The sequence below is a fragment of the Ips typographus genome, linkage group LG13 (genome assembly GCF_016097725.1).
Source record: "Ips typographus isolate SLU linkage group LG13, UJ_Ityp_2.0, whole genome shotgun sequence".
NCBI classification, from domain to species: Eukaryota; Metazoa; Arthropoda; class Insecta; order Coleoptera; family Curculionidae; genus Ips; species Ips typographus.
In genome coordinates, this window is record NC_138434.1 from 950,155 (window position 1) to 967,500 (window position 17,346).

At 39.3% G+C, this 17,346-nt stretch overlaps 7 protein-coding genes and 1 long non-coding RNA gene across 8 annotated transcripts in view; 4 read left to right on the top strand and 4 right to left on the bottom strand.

Annotated features, from left to right (window-relative positions):
- Positions 1 to 64: 64 nt before the first annotated feature.
- On the bottom strand, positions 65 to 1,178 carry Uch (Ubiquitin carboxyl-terminal hydrolase). The gene is made up of 6 exons (XM_081991817.1): positions 1,056 to 1,178; positions 989 to 1,000; positions 804 to 932; positions 610 to 755; positions 268 to 559; positions 65 to 214 (listed from the first exon to the last, which is right to left on the bottom strand). Exons 1-6 carry the CDS (start codon positions 1,086 to 1,088, stop codon positions 128 to 130), a joined length of 699 nt encoding a protein of 232 aa, XP_081847943.1. The 5' UTR covers positions 1,089 to 1,178; the 3' UTR covers positions 65 to 127.
- Positions 1,179 to 1,204: 26 nt separating this feature from the next.
- On the top strand, positions 1,205 to 1,985 carry LOC145737223 (selenoprotein F). The gene is made up of 3 exons (XM_081991823.1): positions 1,205 to 1,349; positions 1,454 to 1,569; positions 1,628 to 1,985. Exons 1-3 carry the CDS (start codon positions 1,287 to 1,289, stop codon positions 1,953 to 1,955), a joined length of 507 nt encoding a protein of 168 aa, XP_081847949.1. The 5' UTR covers positions 1,205 to 1,286; the 3' UTR covers positions 1,956 to 1,985.
- Positions 1,986 to 2,171: 186 nt separating this feature from the next.
- LOC145737293 (choline transporter-like protein 2) lies at positions 2,172 to 6,123 on the top strand. The gene is made up of 13 exons (XM_081991929.1): positions 2,172 to 2,225; positions 2,624 to 2,634; positions 3,013 to 3,130; positions 3,186 to 3,334; positions 3,389 to 3,472; positions 3,684 to 3,774; positions 3,829 to 4,001; positions 4,052 to 4,277; positions 4,962 to 5,194; positions 5,248 to 5,510; positions 5,561 to 5,727; positions 5,780 to 5,872; positions 5,924 to 6,123. The coding sequence occupies exons 1-13, from the start codon at positions 2,172 to 2,174 to the stop codon at positions 6,083 to 6,085; spliced, it is 1,824 nt and encodes a 607-aa protein (XP_081848055.1). The 3' UTR covers positions 6,086 to 6,123.
- LOC145737217 (cell growth-regulating nucleolar protein-like) lies at positions 6,106 to 7,539 on the bottom strand. Its single transcript, XM_081991815.1, has 3 exons — positions 6,856 to 7,539; positions 6,573 to 6,804; positions 6,106 to 6,523 (listed from the first exon to the last, which is right to left on the bottom strand). Exons 1-3 carry the CDS (start codon positions 6,978 to 6,980, stop codon positions 6,134 to 6,136), a joined length of 747 nt encoding a protein of 248 aa, XP_081847941.1. The 5' UTR covers positions 6,981 to 7,539; the 3' UTR covers positions 6,106 to 6,133.
- On the top strand, positions 7,067 to 8,908 carry LOC145737294 (CWF19-like protein 1). Its single transcript, XM_081991930.1, is given in 6 exon segments — positions 7,067 to 7,183; positions 7,582 to 7,612; positions 7,819 to 7,968; positions 8,003 to 8,233; positions 8,236 to 8,348; positions 8,405 to 8,908. Coding segments are annotated over 6 exon segments (933 nt in total). The 3' UTR covers positions 8,696 to 8,908.
- Positions 8,909 to 11,395: 2,487 nt separating this feature from the next.
- On the top strand, positions 11,396 to 12,185 carry LOC145737232 (uncharacterized). Its single transcript, XR_014180322.1, has 2 exons — positions 11,396 to 11,934; positions 11,986 to 12,185. It is a non-coding gene; the product is annotated as an uncharacterized LOC145737232 (long non-coding RNA).
- Positions 12,169 to 13,120, bottom strand: LOC145737218 (cell growth-regulating nucleolar protein-like). Its single transcript, XM_081991816.1, has 3 exons — positions 12,918 to 13,120; positions 12,635 to 12,866; positions 12,169 to 12,585 (listed from the first exon to the last, which is right to left on the bottom strand). The coding sequence occupies exons 1-3, from the start codon at positions 13,040 to 13,042 to the stop codon at positions 12,196 to 12,198; spliced, it is 747 nt and encodes a 248-aa protein (XP_081847942.1). The 5' UTR covers positions 13,043 to 13,120; the 3' UTR covers positions 12,169 to 12,195.
- A 97-nt stretch (positions 13,121 to 13,217) lies between these two features.
- Positions 13,218 to 17,346, bottom strand: part of LOC145737215 (uncharacterized) — a 31,742-nt gene continuing 27,613 nt past the window's right edge. The window contains exons 8-14 of the mRNA XM_081991813.1: positions 16,046 to 16,511; positions 15,783 to 15,995; positions 15,614 to 15,727; positions 15,224 to 15,564; positions 14,009 to 14,533; positions 13,870 to 13,955; positions 13,218 to 13,767 (exon numbers count right to left, since the gene is read on the bottom strand). Coding sequence (XP_081847939.1) covers positions 13,487 to 13,767; positions 13,870 to 13,955; positions 14,009 to 14,533; positions 15,224 to 15,564; positions 15,614 to 15,727; positions 15,783 to 15,995; positions 16,046 to 16,114 — 1,629 coding nt within the window. The 5' untranslated portion in view covers positions 16,115 to 16,511 and the 3' untranslated portion in view covers positions 13,218 to 13,486. The remainder of the gene's footprint in view (positions 13,768 to 13,869; positions 13,956 to 14,008; positions 14,534 to 15,223; positions 15,565 to 15,613; positions 15,728 to 15,782; positions 15,996 to 16,045; positions 16,512 to 17,346) is intronic.

Genomic DNA, 17,346 nt, shown 5'->3' on the forward strand with positions numbered 1-17,346 from the left:
GACAGTGTTTACACTGTCAGCTGTCAGTTTGTTAAACTGGAGGACAATCAAAAAAACTACCAGGTTTCTCTAGATGATATACTTTAAGGACTACCACAATTTATCACAAAAAACTACATTAACCAACTTAATCACTTTGAACCAAAGCCATAACAGTAAAATTCACATTTTCCGAGTCCTTCTCTATAAATTCCCTGCACACTTTTGCCCCATCCTGAAAAATACCATCATCATGCATCTCAATTTGTATTGGGTTAGGTAACTAACCAGCAAAAATGAGTCCTCAGTTGTTGGTCCGTGATTAATTGGAAACTCCTTTCTGCCATCCAACTCGTACAAAAAGCCCCCTCTCTCCACCAAAGCAACAAAATGGTAGTTGACCTTTTCGTGGGGGTTTGCTTCAGTTTGCCCCTCCATAGCCAACTCCTGGTGAGTTGCGATTAGCTTGTAAGCTTCAGACTCTGAATTGTCTTTCAATAGCAACTCTCCTCTTTGTTCGGGAGTTAAGCTTTTGGCCTCTTCCAGGAGGGCTTTGAACACTCCCTCCTTGAGTTCCAGTCTGTACAACACTAATTTAAAAATTCAGTTTATGAAGCTAAAGTCGTGTACCTTTCAGCATTGTTGGCTACACTGTGAATCAAAGCAATGGTACCACAAGCATTAGACACATACTGCTTCATGAAAATCAGTTCGTCTACAACGGTTTGTCCTTTCTCTTTAATTTGTTCTGCTTCCCCTTGGGCAAATTCGTTAAACTGAAATGTTTGGTTGAAAGCTTGTTATAAGCAAACTGGGGGTCTTACTTTGTCATTGTAGGGAAACAGCAGTATAAGGGCTAGTACAGGACGCGGCACCCAAGCGAGCGCGTCCGGTTCCAAACTGTACACGTCCACTATGCTCCATTTATCAGGAACGCCCAAAAGATGTATAAACTATTCATTATTATTAACCCCCAATTTCCAATTTTGCCATTCAGTAGTACACTTACCTTGCTCATAACCTAAAAAAAAAAATTTTGCTGGCTTTTAAGACTTTATCGCTATTTATCAGATTACCTCAGGATTGGACTCTAAAGGTATAAGGGCCATTGTGCTGATAGGGCTGCTCTAGAATTGATAAAAACAACACCGGCTTTCCAATGGAATTTTTTTGTTTACTATAATTTTGACAGCTGACATAAAAAAAATACTACTGACAGGAGTGACAGGTTGTTGTTACTGCAAAGTTAGGTTAGAATTTTTTGCTGTGCGTGTTATATTAGTTTCCCCCAGGGAAAGTGACAAAAAATGGGGGTTTTTATAAAAAATGGATGCTTATTGAGTGTTTTACTAGTTTTAGTGACTCTACTGGTGAGTATTCTTTTATGTGGCTTGGTTTTGATTGTGTTATTTTGTATACCAGCTGTCACAACACCTTCAACGTTGCCAAATTGTGCAATTATTTTTTTTTTCAGGAAAGGGCTTTTGCTGAATTTACGGCTGAGGATTGTTGGGTGTTGGGTTTTAATAAAGCCAACCTGCTTTGCTCATCTTGTGAGCAACTGCCCAAATTCGATTTAGAAATTTTAAAGTATGGTGCTCTTCTCTTCTATTTTTTAGTTTTTTTTATATTTTTTGTATCCTTTAAGGGATCACTGTAAGGAGTGTTGCAGCCCGGACGAAAAAGGTCAGGACGACAAAATATACGCCAAAGCGGTACTGGAGGTGTGCACGTGCAAGTTTGGCGCCTATCCGCAAATTCAGGCTTTCATCAAAAGTGACAGACCGGCAAAGTACCCCAACTTGCAAATCAAATACGTACGCGGCCTGGACCCCATTATAAAGCTGTACGACAAGGACGGGCATTTGCAAGAGACCGTGGCCATCGAGAAATGGAACACGGACTCGGTCGATGAGTTTTTGAGCACTCACTTGGATGCGCACGATGAGGATTATTTGAAAACTAATCGTATTTAGGTTAGGTCAATACAAGTGAATTTTGTGGAACTCATTATTGTCACACCCCATTTCCTGTTACCGTGGCAACCCACCCACCCCTTTATAATTGTTTTTGTTGTTCACACATGTTTTAAAGCCCCCTAAGTTTTATACAGTCACCATTCGAAATAGATCAGAGACAACAAAGAGGGTAATGTAGGGCCGCAAAAGTGGTCGGCATTCACCCTCTAAACAATGTGCGGTGCTGATTTAAGTAAAGACAAAATACACCCTTTTAACCCTTCAACGGTAAGTTAAGTCATTTCTACGGTGAGTCATATTTAAATTAACCCACATTTTGTTTTTTGTATATGGAAATACGACTAAATATAGGTACGGTTTGGTATTTTATTATTATTTAGAATGTAGACAGGGTGGCCAAGCGTATAGCCTATCTAGTTACATCAATGATTATTTTGTAAAATGACAGCGGTATAGGGACGCGCCATGCTGCTCTCTGATTGGTCTGAAGTTTTTCTCTGACGTCCCGTCAGTTTGCCAGCATTTTCAATAGTCCGTAACCCGTTTTTTACTTTGAGCAATAAAAAGTGTTTGTCAGGAAGTGATTCTTCAATATTCGGTGATTATTCCTGTCAAAATATGCACCTGGTAGCTGTGAGTTGTTAATCCTGAATTGGTTGTTTTAGCTTGAACCCAGGTAAGTTTAAACATAAAATTTCACACATATTTCGGATGTAAAAGCGTTTTGCATGATTACACAATCAGAATCACAACGCATTTGGATCCGAAATAACAAACCGAAAGAAAACAGCTAAATTTCTACCCCGTTCGTTTTGAAGCTGCACTAGCAGCTAATACGACGTCACAATGACGTACTTTGACAGTTAGTGGGAGTATTGTTTTGTTAAACTACGTCATTATGACGTCCTACTACTCGGTTCATCAGGTTGTCAAGTTTTTCGGTCCATCCTGTATACTAACCGCACCATTCTTAATAACTTATAATAATTTAGTGTGCATATATACAGCCACCCTGTACTATACCACATATTATAGTTATAGCACACCCTTAATAATTCAACCCTTTTGTTCACCAGTTGGACGAACGGGAGCAGTCAGAACTGCCGGTAAGAAGCCGGAAAACAACTGACGTGACTTTCCTCAGCTTTTTCGCGCTCTTCTTGACCGTTTCGGTAAGTTTTTGCGGGCTGTAACAACAACTTACCACCCCAAGCAATTTAATTCAAGATCTCCCTCATCGGGTACTGTATCTATTACGGTAATATCGGACGCGTGATTCATGGGTACGATAATTGCGGTAGCGTATGCGGTGACGAAAAGAGGTATAAACACCTGGAGGAGTGTTATCAAAGTATTAACGAAAACCAGTTTGGAAGGTTTGGGTTTGTTCGAACCGCATATTTGTTGGTGCGCAAAATTTAATGTTGCAGTTACCACTTGGTGTACTACCGGCCGGAACAAACCAAACTATTTGACAGAATTTGCACTAACAATTGCAGCAACTACCCTGGATAGTAAGTGACGGGTGTTCAATAATTGTTATGGTCAGGTCGCCTATGGATGGCAATTGTCACGAAAAGTCTTAGATAACCTTGCAAACAATATGACAGCTGTCAATCCTACGTCATGCTAGAACGAGAGAACCACAGCCAACTAACAATTATTAAACACCTCTTATATTATAACAGAAATTTGTGGTAAAAAAACACTTAAATTGCTGTTTAGCAAAGAATTCCTCAACCGATGTCTGCCAACTAACAAAGTTACAGCGCTGGATAAATTCTTCACTAAAACTGGATTTAGGGACTTTTTTGTTGTAAATCACTCATTAACGAAAGTAAACTGTATAATTTGTAAGTGCAATTTACAGGAAGTTACCGAAGACTTTGAGTTGTACTGGGAAGTTTTGATTTACGGGTGTTTGGTTGCTTTAGGGGTGTCTTTGGGGTTTTTACTCCTTTTTCCTTTTCTGGCCGGTCTACTCGTCTGGATCATACTTACAGGAGTTACCGTAGCTTGCTTGGCTTTATCAGTTTACCTCTGGTAGGTTATTGTTTTTACATTTATTAAGAATTTTTACAACTTTAACACAGGACGTCTTGGAAGGAGGTGCAACAACTGCAGAAACTTGACTCTGAAATAGAAACGAGAGAAGTGTACACTTACTTAGGTCTGGCTATAGCAGCCACAGTGATAACCGTAGTAATTGTGTTGGTAATATGGGTGATGCTTAAACGGATCAAACTTGTCATTCAGCTGTTTGAAGAAGCCGGGAAAGCCATATCGGCTATGCCCAGTATACTGCTGATTCCATTTTTGGTAAGGTCTAGCGGCAGTGACGTAATGATTGTCGTTCCTTGTCTGTTAGTTGTGAACTGATTGAGACGGTAATTTGATGTTTTTAACCAACGCCCTCTATACTAGTAAGCCTAAAATGTCACTTTAGTAACAAATATGTTCCAGCCTAAACAAGTTGGTTAGAACATTTGTCCTGGAGAGTACAACACACAGCTAACTATGGTTTAAACACTGTTCAATATAAGAAAAATTGTTGAAACTAGGTAAGCAAAACTGGTAAATGCTCCTTATGTTATTACCAAGAACATTCATTCAAAATATCTAATAAGTTTGCTGTACTAGAAAGCGCTTGTACTTACCATTGAGTATAGTGTTGGAGTAGAATCATTCCATTTCCAAGTGTTGAGTTCAAAAACACGAAAAGTCTTGATTTTAAACCGTAAAAATTCATCTATAATCCCCAAAAAACTCAATTTCCACAATACAAACATACGTAAACTGTCACCGCCATATTGGAATTTTTGACAGGGCACATTCTAGGCTTTCTAGTATAGTAGGCGGTGCATTAACCAATCGAGGTTGGCGCTGTTCCCGACGCCATTTAAAATTCATTATTAAGCCATTTAGAATTTCAATCTGACGTCACTGCCGCTCTTGGACTTTCCGCATTGACTTGCAAACTTATAAAGGAAATTTTTTTTGAAGAGTTTTGTGTCGTTAATCATCACATTATCGATCTGGATCTATTTGTGCTTGTGGATTAGCAGTGCAGGTCACTTAAAACCGAAACGTGCCAACATCTACCACTACAAGAAGGACGGTTTCATGGAGGCGGCCAAGGTTGTCAATTTATTTGCCATGCTGTGGATGGTTCAGTTTATTATCGGTTGTCAACATTTGATTGTAGCGAACGCGGTTTCTAGGTGGTTTTTCACTCGGTAAATGCACAATACAGTCATTTTGAATTATAACTCTAACCCAAACTGTGCAGAAACAAATCAGAAGTGAAAACTCCCATTTTTGAGGGGTTTTACAATTTGACCCGCTACCACTTAGGTACCGTGGCCACGGGTTCTTTCTGGTTGGCACTGGTGCAAGTAATCCGGTACATATTCGCTGCAATTCAAAAACGGTTTAAAAACCACAACCAAACGGAAAACTACTTAAAACTGTGTTTGATAGTTTGTAATTTTTGCTTAATGGTACTGGAACGGGTTTTGAATATGATTAGCCGAAATGCCTACATTATTACCGGTGAGTGAGTGGTATATATGTTAGTGGCACTATTAATTGAGTTATTCTAGCTTTGTACGGATATCCGTTCTATAAAGCGGGTAAAAAAGCTTTCAAACATCTTGTGGCTAATGTATTGAGGGTTGCCGCCATTAATTCAGTGGGGGACTTTGTGCTTTTCCTGGCTAAAGTTTTGGTGGTGGCCTGCTGCGTTGCCATTGCAGTGTTTTTTTTAAAGGTTCATTTTGACAACGTTAAATTGACATAAATTAATGAAGTTTTTAACACAGAAAAGAGAGGGCGTACAACACGTCTGGGTGCCTCTGCTCTTAATCGGGCTGTTTAGCTACTTTATATCTCACTGTTTTATGACTGTTTATGAGGTATTTAGGATAAGGCCACAAAATGGTTTATTACAAAATAGAACATTTTAGATGACAATTGAAACGATTTTTCTGTGTTTCTGCGAGGATTGTGAAATGAACGACGGAATTTCCCGTCCTTACTACATGTCCAGGGGTTTAATGGAGTTTGCAGAAAACTCTAAAAAAAGTGAACTGAAAAGTGGTGATTCCAGGGAGTTACCAACAACCTAACTAATAATGAAACAATAGTAATAAAATTAAACGCACAATTCTTGTGTTTTAATCAATCAAACTAATTCTATCACCTTCCACACTAACATTAGGAATTTTTTTCAATTTTTTTTGTAGTTTTTTTACCACCTTTTCCTCATTGTCACACTGTCCCATAAGACTGTTGTAAGCTTTTACCACCTTTTTTTCCAGCTTCTTAGATGATATGCTGCGTTTCTCAGTCAAAATCTCCAAAATTGTTGCTTTATAGTCAAATTTAGATTCTGAGTTAGAAACTGGAGAAGTTTTCTGCTTTTTCACCTCCTGAGTTGTATGCTCCTCATTAGGACGTTTTCTCTCTGCAGTAAAAGTGGTTTGCTTATGCTTTTCAATAATGTCCCACACCTCCTCCACTTCCTGCATGTTTGCTCTGTTACCCGAAGAACTTTTAATAAAGTTCTAATATTCAGATTAGTATACTAATACCAGTTGGATTTACAGTACTTACCATAAACTTCACTTTTTTTCTCGGTACATTACTGTAACTTGATATGGTCTCCAGTAAAGCCCTGATGGATGGTTTAAGGTTCTGCTCCCTAGTACAAATTGACTGGATCATCTCCAACCAGCTTTCCTGTTTGGCATCACCTTTCTTCACTATACCATTTTTGTAGGTGCCTTTAGCGGCGTACCGTTCATCTTCAGTGATGCACTTGGTATGCGCGTTGTACTCGTCGTTTCTAGTAAACAAGACAGTTAATAAACCGGATAAAACAGCAAGGGAAACTTACTTAAAATCCCTAAAACAGTCCACGCATGTAAGGGATTTGTAGTTGCGGCACTGAAATTGATAGTGTTTTTCCACTTTTGGTTTGTGCAAGGTTTCTCCGCAGTTATTACAAGTAAACACGACCATCTTTTAGTTCTTTAAACTGGTGTAAAAGGTACGTTACTACACACACTTTGTTTTCCTTCCTGAATCCCCTATCCAACTAGGGGAATATGGCTTCTGCTCCCTATAAGGGGCAATTTGCCAGGGGTTTTCTTTCTGTCCAGGATTTGTCTGACTCTAGGTCATCCTCAGACGGGCCTCTTGGTGCTGATTTTTCCGCTTTTCGGGTGAACTCGACACGGGGTTGACTATTCCACGCGCTAGCCCAGAACCGAATGTTGTTTATATTTTAACTTCTTTTAAAAGTTCTAGAAAATCGCTTAAAGGCACGATCCGAGCAAAAGATGTAGTCCTTCCTCGTGGAAACTATAACCGTCACTGTCACATCCACGTGGTCTTCTCCTAGGTTTTCACCCTTTCCGCCTTTTGGAAGTGCACCGCACAAGACAATTCCCCGTAGACTTTTAGGAATCGACGTTTCCACTTAGAGCTCCCACTATCTCCACTCGACCGGCTGCGGAGTTCGGTCGTCAACTTCAAATTTCCCTGAACACCGTTTCAAGAAACGTGGTTTCTTAGCGACAAAAAATGGCGCCCACGAAACAGACGTGCGATACGTTTCAAGTTGAAAATCGAACTGGTCACCAGGTTTATAGGTGAGTTTTAATACAATGCTGTGACGTCACGTGTAGTACTTGGCAACAACTAAATTTTGAAGGCTGTCAAATGTCATGTTACGTTTGAAGTCTTTGGAATGTCACGTGATGACGCTCTACCAAACAAAGATGGCTACCGGTTGTAAAAATTGGCTTCACTTTAGTAAACAGTTTCGGTCAAATTATGTTAATTAAAACCCTTCCAGGTTTGGCCCGGGTCGGTAATCCGAACAAGGATAAATGGATCTACGCGTTAAACGTGACGCCGCTGGACAAAATGAAAATATCGGAGCTAATTCAAAGAACTACAGACGAGACAGGCTGCCCCTTTGATTTTCAGGAACTGGAGCAGCGAGGTACACATTTTTATATCTTATTTATGTGTTGTAGTACTAAAAACTAAAAAGCCAAAATCGAAAAGTGGTAACCAATTTTTCTACGACATGAACGCTCCCAAAGGGCGTAAACCTAAAAGAGCGAGGGTTGAGTTTGATCAGAGTAAATGTTGGTTTTGTTTGGCCAGCAGTCCTGACGTGGAGAAGCACTTGATTATTTCTGTGGGGGAGTTTTGTTACTTGGCTTTGGCTAAAGGTATTTCTGGCAATTTGAAATTGACCGAAAATAATGTCATTACCCAGTGTTTTTCGAACGAAACTACAAAACCTCTCACATGCAAGTTCAATGCGTTCCTGTCCCAATTAAGTTTGAGGAATCTTTTGTCAAGGACATTTTTTTGGTTGTTTTTTGTTTACATTTTTTATTGTCAGTCAAAAAACAATTACAGTTTTTTAGGAGATGTCAACCGAATGGGGTTTTCCCTTAAAAACATTGACCAACGACGATATACTTGATCAAATAATACCTCCAAACACGCCATATTTTTTAGTTCAAATATCGACTGGAGAGAAGCTCTACACGAAAATTAACAGCTCAACGAATTTTCCACTGAATTTTGGACGGGAAGTTTTAGCTCCAAAGGATTTACTCGACATGCCGGATAGAGTGGAGTATAAAGATTGTTTGAGCAGTAAGAGTGAAGAAGAGAAATTGGTTGCTCAGATCAGATCTGAGATGGAGCCATAAATAATCTCTGTTTGACTGGAGTATGGTTTACTGTGATAAAACTGTCATCTAATTGACATGAAGCAAGTTTTGGAGGTTTACATTAAAATTTTGGCGAGGTAAAAAGTTCACTACTTTGAACAAATAAAAAATTCGGTACTTTCCGAAATTTATACTATAGTTTGTTTAATTAGCCATTTTATAGCAAAATAAAAGCTTACTTTTTTACATTGAGTTGTCGTTTCTTTTATCCTGAAAAATAACGGAAATTTACAGAAAATTATAAACTGTATTAGGAGAGCAGATGCGCAAAGCGACCAATTTCAGTTACTCTTGATATTCGGGTGCATCCACCCATGGCCAAAAAAATACCTCCTCGTATTTCTGTGCTCCTGATACAAAATTAAATTTTTACTGTCTCGAAAATCTTATTGGGAGAGCAGAAAATGCAAGGAGGTAAATTTCAGTTACTCCCGATACATTCTCATTCACCATATTGTCAAGAAGACAAAAAATACCTCTTTAATACTTCTGTGATCCTGATACAATATGCCATTTTTGTATAAAATTTACATTTTTACCAAAAATCGAACATCTCATTAGGAGAGCAGAAAATACAAAGAGGTAAACTTCAGTTACTTCCGATACATTCTCATTCACCATATTGTCAAGAAGACAAAAAATACCTCTTTAATACTTCTGTGATCCTGATACAAAATGCCATTTTTGTATAAAATTTACATTTTTACCAAAAATCGAACATCTCATTAGGAGAGCAGAAAATGCAAAGAGGTAAACTTCAGTTACTCCCGATACATTCTCATTCACCATATTGTCAAGAAGACAAAAAATACCTCTTTAATACTTCTGTGATCCTGATACAAAATGCCATTTTTGTATAAAATTTACATTTTTACCAAAAATCGAACATCTCATTAGGAGAGCAGAAAATGCAAAGAGGTAAACTTCAGTTACTCCCGATACACTCGTCATTCGCCATATTGTCAAGAAGACAAAAAATACCTCTTTAATACTTCTGTGCTCCTGATATAAAAAACAAGTTTTTTTAAAAAATTTGCCATTTTTACCACAAATCAAACATCTCATTAGGAGAGCAGAAACGCAAAAAGGTACATTTCAGTTTCTCTTAATACTTAAGCGCCTTCGCCATTTGTCAAGAAAAGTTAAGTTTCTGATTAATTTGCCTTTTGTCACTTACCTGCTTTATAAAGGGGACTTTAACGAGTGTAATAAATAAGAAAACATGGTTTTTTCTTTTTAACTAACATTTTATTTATTTTCTTACATTTAACAAATGTTACAATAGTATTTGAGAGGAAATCCACGAAAAAAAAATTGTGAACAGTGAAGGAGAGAAAGGGGTGGAACTGGATCAATTTCTATTAAGTGACATTTTTCATACATTTAATGGGGGCTATTTTTTGAATAAAGACAGAGATAATGTCCACCTGTCAAATTGGCGTTAAGATTCAAATTGTTTATGTTTATGTCACATGTCAAAGTGAAGTAATGGTGAATTTTACCGCCAATTTGAAGCGACGAGGAGATAGATGAAACGTCTGTGATAATAATGTTTTTACAACATCCTAGAAGTAATATACAAAAATTCGTGTATATTATCAATATAAAATGTTTATAAAACAAAAAAAAATCTAAACAAAGTGAGTGAAAATACGACTTAAATTGAAATAATGTCCTAATTCGTAAATTCTTTGGCACGCCCTCATGAGTCGATTTAATAAACCTAACGGAGATATTATTACACATTGATTTGGAATGCTTCTCTGGTAAGCTTGGACATTCCCCGCGATTTGTGATGACCTTTTTCGTATTCAACATCTGAAAAGTCTCTTAAACTCACGTCTGAAAAAAGGAAAACAGTGTTGCCTTTTTTATATTCCTATCGGAACAGAAAAAATAAAGTTTGGCAACACCACCACTATTTGATGGTTGACGCAACGAAAGCCTCACCAGCGGCCATATTGAAAATGTAATAAACAAAACAGGGTTGCCAATTTGCTGATACTAACCTAGTGGGCGGGTGTATTCGTTCGTTGTGACTGGAATAGCCGCTAGAGGACCTCACATGTCTCAGTCCTTTGGCGCTGCTCTTACCTTTCGATTTGCGCGCGTTATAGGGCTTACGCCTCACGCTGCCTGATGGCGGCGACTCGGACGAAGTCGAGGAACCTTCAGCGCCCCCTGATACCAAATAAGAAATCCGAGTCTGAGCCGAGAGTGTCGTACTCTGAAATAGGCAGGTGCAGTGTTAAAATCTTCTTCACTTCTGAATCGGTACTGCCCAGGTTATCAGACTCTGAAATTTCAATTTGGTAGATGTTCGTCTGAATTCGAAATGACAGTGCATATGTTGGCTTGTCACTGTCAAAAGTCGGTTCAATATGGTGGGCCACAAGCAAGGATTGTAAACAGTACAGGAGTGCTTAATCCCATAAGCGCAATCTTGCCGGTATCGGCTCGGGCCGGTGACGATTTTTACGTCACCATGGGGTCGGAGTAAACCGAAATCACAGGCACCCTTGACAATCTCGTACATAGCGTCTCGGGCGAATATTTAGCGTATTGTGCGCCCGAAGGCCCACTGTGACGTCAGAATTCATTCGCCGCCGGGAAACAAAATCGGCCGATCGAGCAATCCTGTACTGTTTACCGTCCTTGGGCCACAAGCCCTAGTTAACAAAGGGGTAGTTTGTGATTTGTCAAGAAAAAGCAGCCACTGTGCTGATATTAATGTAACTGCTGCACATGTCTGGAGTTAGCAAACAGCATTGGCAACAAAATAATATTCTGTCGGAGCAGATGACTGTTCTGTCACCCCTCTTCGGGTCGGATAGGAGAACCCGCCCGCAGACAAGGATGGCATATACTTCAGTCTGAAAGACTGTAGTGTAACTACCGAGAGCGATACTCTGTGACAAGCGTCTAGAGCCGGCAAAAATGCCGGCCCCCGCGCGTCCTGCTACCAACGATCCATCTGTGTACCAGACGTCGCTATTCCGGAGGAATTCCGGTCCGTAATCCGTAATCGTTTAAAAATATATGCCCTAGTCAATCTGAGTGTATATTTTTAAAGGTTCATTTTGACAACGTTAAATTGACATAAATTAATGAAGTTTTTAACACAGAAAAGAGAGGGCGTACAACACGTCTGGGTGCCTCTGCTCTTAATCGGGCTGTTTAGCTACTTTATATCTCACTGTTTTATGACTGTTTATGAGGTATTTAGGATAAGGCCACAAAATGGTTTATTACAAAATAGAACATTTTAGATGACAATTGAAACGATTTTTCTGTGTTTCTGCGAGGATTGTGAAATGAACGACGGAATTTCCCGTCCTTACTACATATCCAGGGGTTTAATGGAGTTTGCAGAAAACTCTAAAAAAAGTGAACTGAAAAGTGGTGATTCCAGGGAGTTACCAACAAACTAACTAATAATGAAACAATAATAATAAAATTAAACGCACAATTTTTGTGTTTTAATCAATCAAACTAATTCTATCACCTTCCACACTAACATTAGGAATTTTTTTCAATTTTTTTTGTAGTTTTTTTACCACCTTTTCCTCATTGTCACACTGTCCCATAAGACTGTTGTAAGCTTTTACCACCTTTTTTTCCAGCTTCTTAGATGATATGCTGCGTTTCTCAGTCAAAATCTCCAAAATTGTTGCTTTATAGTCAAATTTAGATTCTGAGTTAGAAACTGGAGAAGTTTTCTGCTTTTTCACCTCCTGAGTTGTATGCTCCTCATTAGGACGTTTTCTCTCTGCAGTAAAAGTGGTTTGCTTATGCTTTTCAATAATGTCCCACACCTCCTCCACTTCCTGCATGTTTGCTCTGTTACCCGAAGAACTTTTAATAAAGTTCTAATATTCAGATTAGTATACTAATACCAGTTGGATTTACAGTACTTACCATAAACTTCACTTTTTTTCTCGGTACATTACTGTAACTTGATATGGTCTCCAGTAAAGCCCTGATGGATGGTTTAAGGTTCTGCTCCCTAGTACAAATTGACTGGATCATCTCCAACCAGCTTTCCTGTTTGGCATCACCTTTCTTCACTATACCATTTTTGTAGGTGCCTTTAGCGGCGTACCGTTCATCTTCAGTGATGCACTTGGTATGCGCGTTGTACTCGTCGTTTCTAGTAAACAAGACAGTTAATAAACCGGATAAAACAGCAAGGGAAACTTACTTAAAATCCCTAAAACAGTCCACGCATGTAAGGGATTTGTAGTTGCGGCACTGAAATTGATAGTGCTTTTCCACTTTTGGTTTGTGCAAGGTTTCTCCGCAGTTATTACAAGTAAACACCACCATCTTTTAGTTCTTCAAGTTGGGGTAAAAGGTACGTTACTACACACACTTTGTTTTCAAACTTGTTAGGTTAGGGTACTTAAGTTAAGGTTAGGTTTGGTATTGCTCGTCTTTTTTCTGTCAACTGTCAAAACCTTGTACTTGCGTGATGGATTGGGAATAAAACAAACTACACTACTAATAGAATAAAAGTGTATATTTTTTTGTCATATAGTATAGAATATATGGCAAAATATTAGCTACCACCGTTAAAAAAATGTATACTCGTGAGCAATATAATATTTGGTTTAAAATGGATTTGACTAAAATAATTGGAGACAGTTAGTCACGTGACTAACTGATGCCACTACAACACTGTAACAGAGAGAGAATACTATTTGAGCCTCGTTATTGTCAATTGTCCTAATAGTTAAGTATTTGAGTAAACTTTGCATGATATGTCCGACATTATTGTTGTTTGCAACCTTCCCGGTGTTTTTTCTTTTTTTTCTCCAGCGAGGCGGTACGTCTCTGGCCTTGAATCGGCATGTACGGTGGCGCCGGGTTCTCGTCCTCGTTTTCACCCAAATCGGGATTGGGGAGCGCCCCCGGGCTGCAACTGGACGTGCTAGTGGTTACCGTACTCGAGGTGGTGTCGTAGCTCGACGGGGGACGGTAACCACCACCACGTCTCGTATACGTCGGATCGATTGCCATGGCAATGTTTGAGTGTAACGGTGACGTCCCACCTGTGCGTTAATATGACTGTTTGCGCAAACTTTTCGATATTTCTGACATAACCTTTCGGTTAACTAAGAGCTTAGAAAACTGCCCTTAAACCTGTTAATTACCTGAAAGACTTCCGCTACTCGTATTAGCAGCGTCACTAGCATCTGGATCTGGCATTCGAGGTTTTCCAATTTTATTCAAAGGCGACCTGTACAAGGGCCGGTTTTATACAGTAGAGTTATCTTAAAAGTTAATTCTTACCGCAACTCCAAATGCGTCGGTCTACTAGCGCCACCTACAATTTTTTCCGGAGTGACATTCAAACTGTCATTCGTGTTCTTTTTGGGGCTGGAGTAACTCGAACTGCTTCTGTCCTGCTCCAGAACGTCCGCGGGCAAACTGTAACTGATATCCTCTTCGTTCGGATTGGGGATGTTGTAAATGTCGGGAACGGCCGCGATATTTCGCGGGACGCTCGACGGCGGCTGACTGATCAAATCAGCTGGGAAAGCGTAAGCGTCGTCAGGGAGTATCGGTCCCGGATTGCTGTCCGGAATCGGTCCCGTTTCGATTTGTTGTTGTTTTTTCGCCAAAGCTTTTTGTTTCGCTTTCTCTCGCGCCCGTTTCGCTTTCGCTCTTTCTCGCTCCTGCAGCAATTTTGCCAGTTCCTTGTCTTGCGCCTCGATCGCTAACAGTCTGTCTCGGTTCAATAACGTATCCTCTATGTTTCCTTCTTCCTCTTGCAGTTTACGGGCCAGTTCGGCGTCTTTCTCTTCTTGAATGTGTCTGCAAATTGTTTTAAGCAAGAATGTAAAATTTTCGGTAATTTCTCGGAAAAATATGAAAATAACTTGAAAGTATTTAGGCAGTTGAGGTTAATTTTGAAAATAAAAAAAAAAATCTGAAAAAAATCACTTCTTGACAATTCTAGTTTTTAATTTTTCAAGGTAAAACGGTGGGTGGTACCAAAAAAGTGTATAGAAGGTAAAATCCCATCCCATCGAGGTGCATTTGTGGTAAAAATTTCAGACCTCTAACCCGAAACGTTTCTGAGATATTTAGCAAAAACTGCAAAAAACGAGAGAGTCAACTTTGACGGCCTCTAGCGGCTAAACGGGGCAACTTAGCCGTGCCCGCTCAACGTCACGTGATAGCCCCGTTCATTAGCTTTCTTTTGTTATACGGTGGTTTTATACAGGGTGTTTCAAATAAGCGAGTTATGGACGATTTTCTGGAAGAGTGCACCAAAATTTCACTCAAATTGGGAATTTCTGCTTTCAAGGAGGGTGGTCAAAGTAGGCTGCTAGAGCAAAAACAATTGAATATCGATTCAAACATTTTACATCAAGTAGGCCTAGAATTTGACGTAGATTCTAAAAGTTTGGTTTGTTGCTCAAATTTGGGACACCCTGTTGTAAAGTTTGATTTTGACAGTTACAGGGTGGTCAATTTGTAGCCCTTAAAATTGCCACTTACCTTAAAGTAAGTTCATCCAATGACAATTCAGCAATATCATCAGAAACAATATCAATCTTGTTAATATCATCGGCAGGCCTGTGAACAGGCCTGTAAGGTTCTGTGTACAGGTCTGTACTGTTAATATTAGCTGAAAACATATTAAAAACACCATCACCAGATGGCGCACCACCCAAACCATTCCTTTCCAGACTCCTGGTAACGCCACCACCTTCTAAGGGTAAAGGCATTGGCAACGCTTGTCTTTTAGGAATGTTTGCTGTGTAACTGGGCAGGGGAGGCCTTACTGGAGGTTGATCCTTTGGCACTCTAGGTGGTAATGGTACAGGCCCATTTGCAACCTTCATTATTTACTGTTATTGTTTGTGGTAGTTTTTTTTTAGTTTTTACCTTGAGACGTTCTTTTTCAAGCATTTGCCTGACTATGTTTTGGTCCCTGAGTTCTAAGGCGCGTTTTTTTACTTTTTCCTCCCTTTCCAGTTTGTCGGCCAGTTCTTTTGCCACCTTTTTCGAGTACAAACATTCAACACACTGTGCAGTTACGCCTAACCCAACCAACCTTCTTGTCATATTCCTCCTGTTCCTGCAGCATTTGATGGTAAATAGCTGCAGCCTGTTCGGCCATCTCTTGCTCTTTAAGCTGCTCAGTTTTGGCCCGAGGAAAATCTTCTCGTACCAAAGCGTTCCGGAAGCGGTTACCGGATAAATGATCGGTGAATTCCTGGTCCTGGAGACGATAGGCCAAGGCAGAGTCTTCACGTAACATCCATTCCTGCAAGAACTCCCATATTGAACCTGACCAGGCTGTTGTATGTTAAGTACCTGACACGCTTCCTGAACCCTTCCAGAACGGGGCGCAGGTTCTTCCTGGGGCAAACGAGTATTGGACATTGCACTCACTCACTCACTCAATACACACACACACAAAAAACACGTAATTAAAGCTAAAAGGTAAAGGAACCTTAGTCACCGCATTGAAAATGTAATTAAAGCGAGTCAATTTGCATTTATTGTAGCAGCGAGAAAAATTGAATTTCCTTTCTTTTCTACAGAAATTCCTTAGTAAACAGAGCTAACCCATTAAAGTGAGACAAAGAAGGGACGAGATTGACGAGAAAATAAATAAACAAAATTTAGAAATGACAGTCAAGTGACTTAAGACAGTTCTATGCGGTGTTGCCAAACATAGGGTTTCTTTCACTGGTTGCCAAGTGAACCATTTTTTCATTGTTTTCTCCAACTAAATTCATTCACCAATTGTCAAGAAAATTGAAATATATCTTCTCAACTAAAAAAAAAGATAATAACCAGACACAAAAAAATATCCAAACATTTTATTATCACAAAAAATAATACAAATCATGGAAAATGTTGGACCAAATCCACAATAAATATTATCATGAACTACATAACAAGCGCAATGTAATTAAATTGGCATCCGAAAATGAAGTCGTTTACAGTTGTAGGTAAACTCTAAGAGATGGCGCTAAGACAGCTCGTCATCGCAAACACAGTTGCCAACTTTTGTATTTAATCTTGGATTTTGGATTTTCCTCAATCAAAGTGATTTTTTTTTTTAAATAATTTGAACCCGGGGAACACAAATCTGATGGCCATTTTGCGCTAACTGGCACCGTTTCGGAGATGATCTGGCAATTATGGAAATTTTGACACTTTAGGGCGTGGCACCCTTGCAAAATTACATTTTGTACAAATGACACTTTACGTCATTTTTGTACTATTAACCTGAAGGTATTTAAGCAGTTGAGGTTAATTTAGAAAATAAAAAATTTTCAAAAAAAAATTAGGAGGTATCACCCTTGAAAATTCTAGTTTTTAATTTTTCAAGGTCAAACGGTGGGTGGTACCAAAAAAGTGTATAGAAGGTAAAAGTTGTATCCCATCGAGGTGCATTTGTGGTAACAATTTCAGATCTCTAACCAGAAACCTTCCTGAGATATTGAGCAAAAACTGCAAAAAAACGAGAGTCAATTTTGACGCCCTCTAGCGGCTAAACGGGACAACTTAGCCGTGCCGACTCAACGTCACGTTCATTAGCTTTCTTTTGTTATACGGTGTGTTTATACAGGGTGTTTCAAATAAGCGAGTTATGGACGATTTTC

Bases quoted from the DNA above. Each gene is read 5' to 3' on its own strand.
- Uch (XM_081991817.1), bottom strand. From the start codon at position 1,088: ATGGCCCTTATACCTTTAGAGTCCAATCCTGAG. The intron at 560-609 runs GTACACGACTTT...AGTGTTGTACAG, and splicing joins GTAGCCAACAATGCTGAAAG to ACTGGAACTCAAGGAGGGAG. The intron at 215-267 runs GTTAGTTACCTA...GGTATTTTTCAG, and splicing joins CTGAGGACTCATTTTTGCTG to GATGGGGCAAAAGTGTGCAG.
- LOC145737223 (XM_081991823.1), top strand. From the start codon at position 1,287: ATGGGGGTTTTTATAAAAAATGGATGCTTATTGAGTGTTTTACTAGTT. The intron at 1,350-1,453 runs GTGAGTATTCTT...TTTTTTTTTCAG, and splicing joins TAGTTTTAGTGACTCTACTG to GAAAGGGCTTTTGCTGAATT. The intron at 1,570-1,627 runs GTATGGTGCTCT...GTATCCTTTAAG, and splicing joins TTCGATTTAGAAATTTTAAA to GGATCACTGTAAGGAGTGTT.
- LOC145737293 (XM_081991929.1), top strand. From the start codon at position 2,172: ATGTGCGGTGCTGATTTAAGTAAAGACAAAATACACCCTTTTAACCCT. The intron at 3,131-3,185 runs GTAAGTTTTTGC...ATTTAATTCAAG, and splicing joins CGCTCTTCTTGACCGTTTCG to ATCTCCCTCATCGGGTACTG. The intron at 3,473-3,683 runs GTAAGTGACGGG...ATTGCTGTTTAG, and splicing joins TGCAGCAACTACCCTGGATA to CAAAGAATTCCTCAACCGAT.
- LOC145737217 (XM_081991815.1), bottom strand. From the start codon at position 6,980: ATGGTCGTGTTTACTTGTAATAACTGCGGAGAAACCTTGCACAAACCA. The intron at 6,805-6,855 runs GTAAGTTTCCCT...CTTGTTTACTAG, and splicing joins GACTGTTTTAGGGATTTTAA to AAACGACGAGTACAACGCGC. The intron at 6,524-6,572 runs GTAAGTACTGTA...TCTGAATATTAG, and splicing joins GAAAAAAAGTGAAGTTTATG to AACTTTATTAAAAGTTCTTC.
- LOC145737218 (XM_081991816.1), bottom strand. From the start codon at position 13,042: ATGGTGGTGTTTACTTGTAATAACTGCGGAGAAACCTTGCACAAACCA. The intron at 12,867-12,917 runs GTAAGTTTCCCT...CTTGTTTACTAG, and splicing joins GACTGTTTTAGGGATTTTAA to AAACGACGAGTACAACGCGC. The intron at 12,586-12,634 runs GTAAGTACTGTA...TCTGAATATTAG, and splicing joins GAAAAAAAGTGAAGTTTATG to AACTTTATTAAAAGTTCTTC.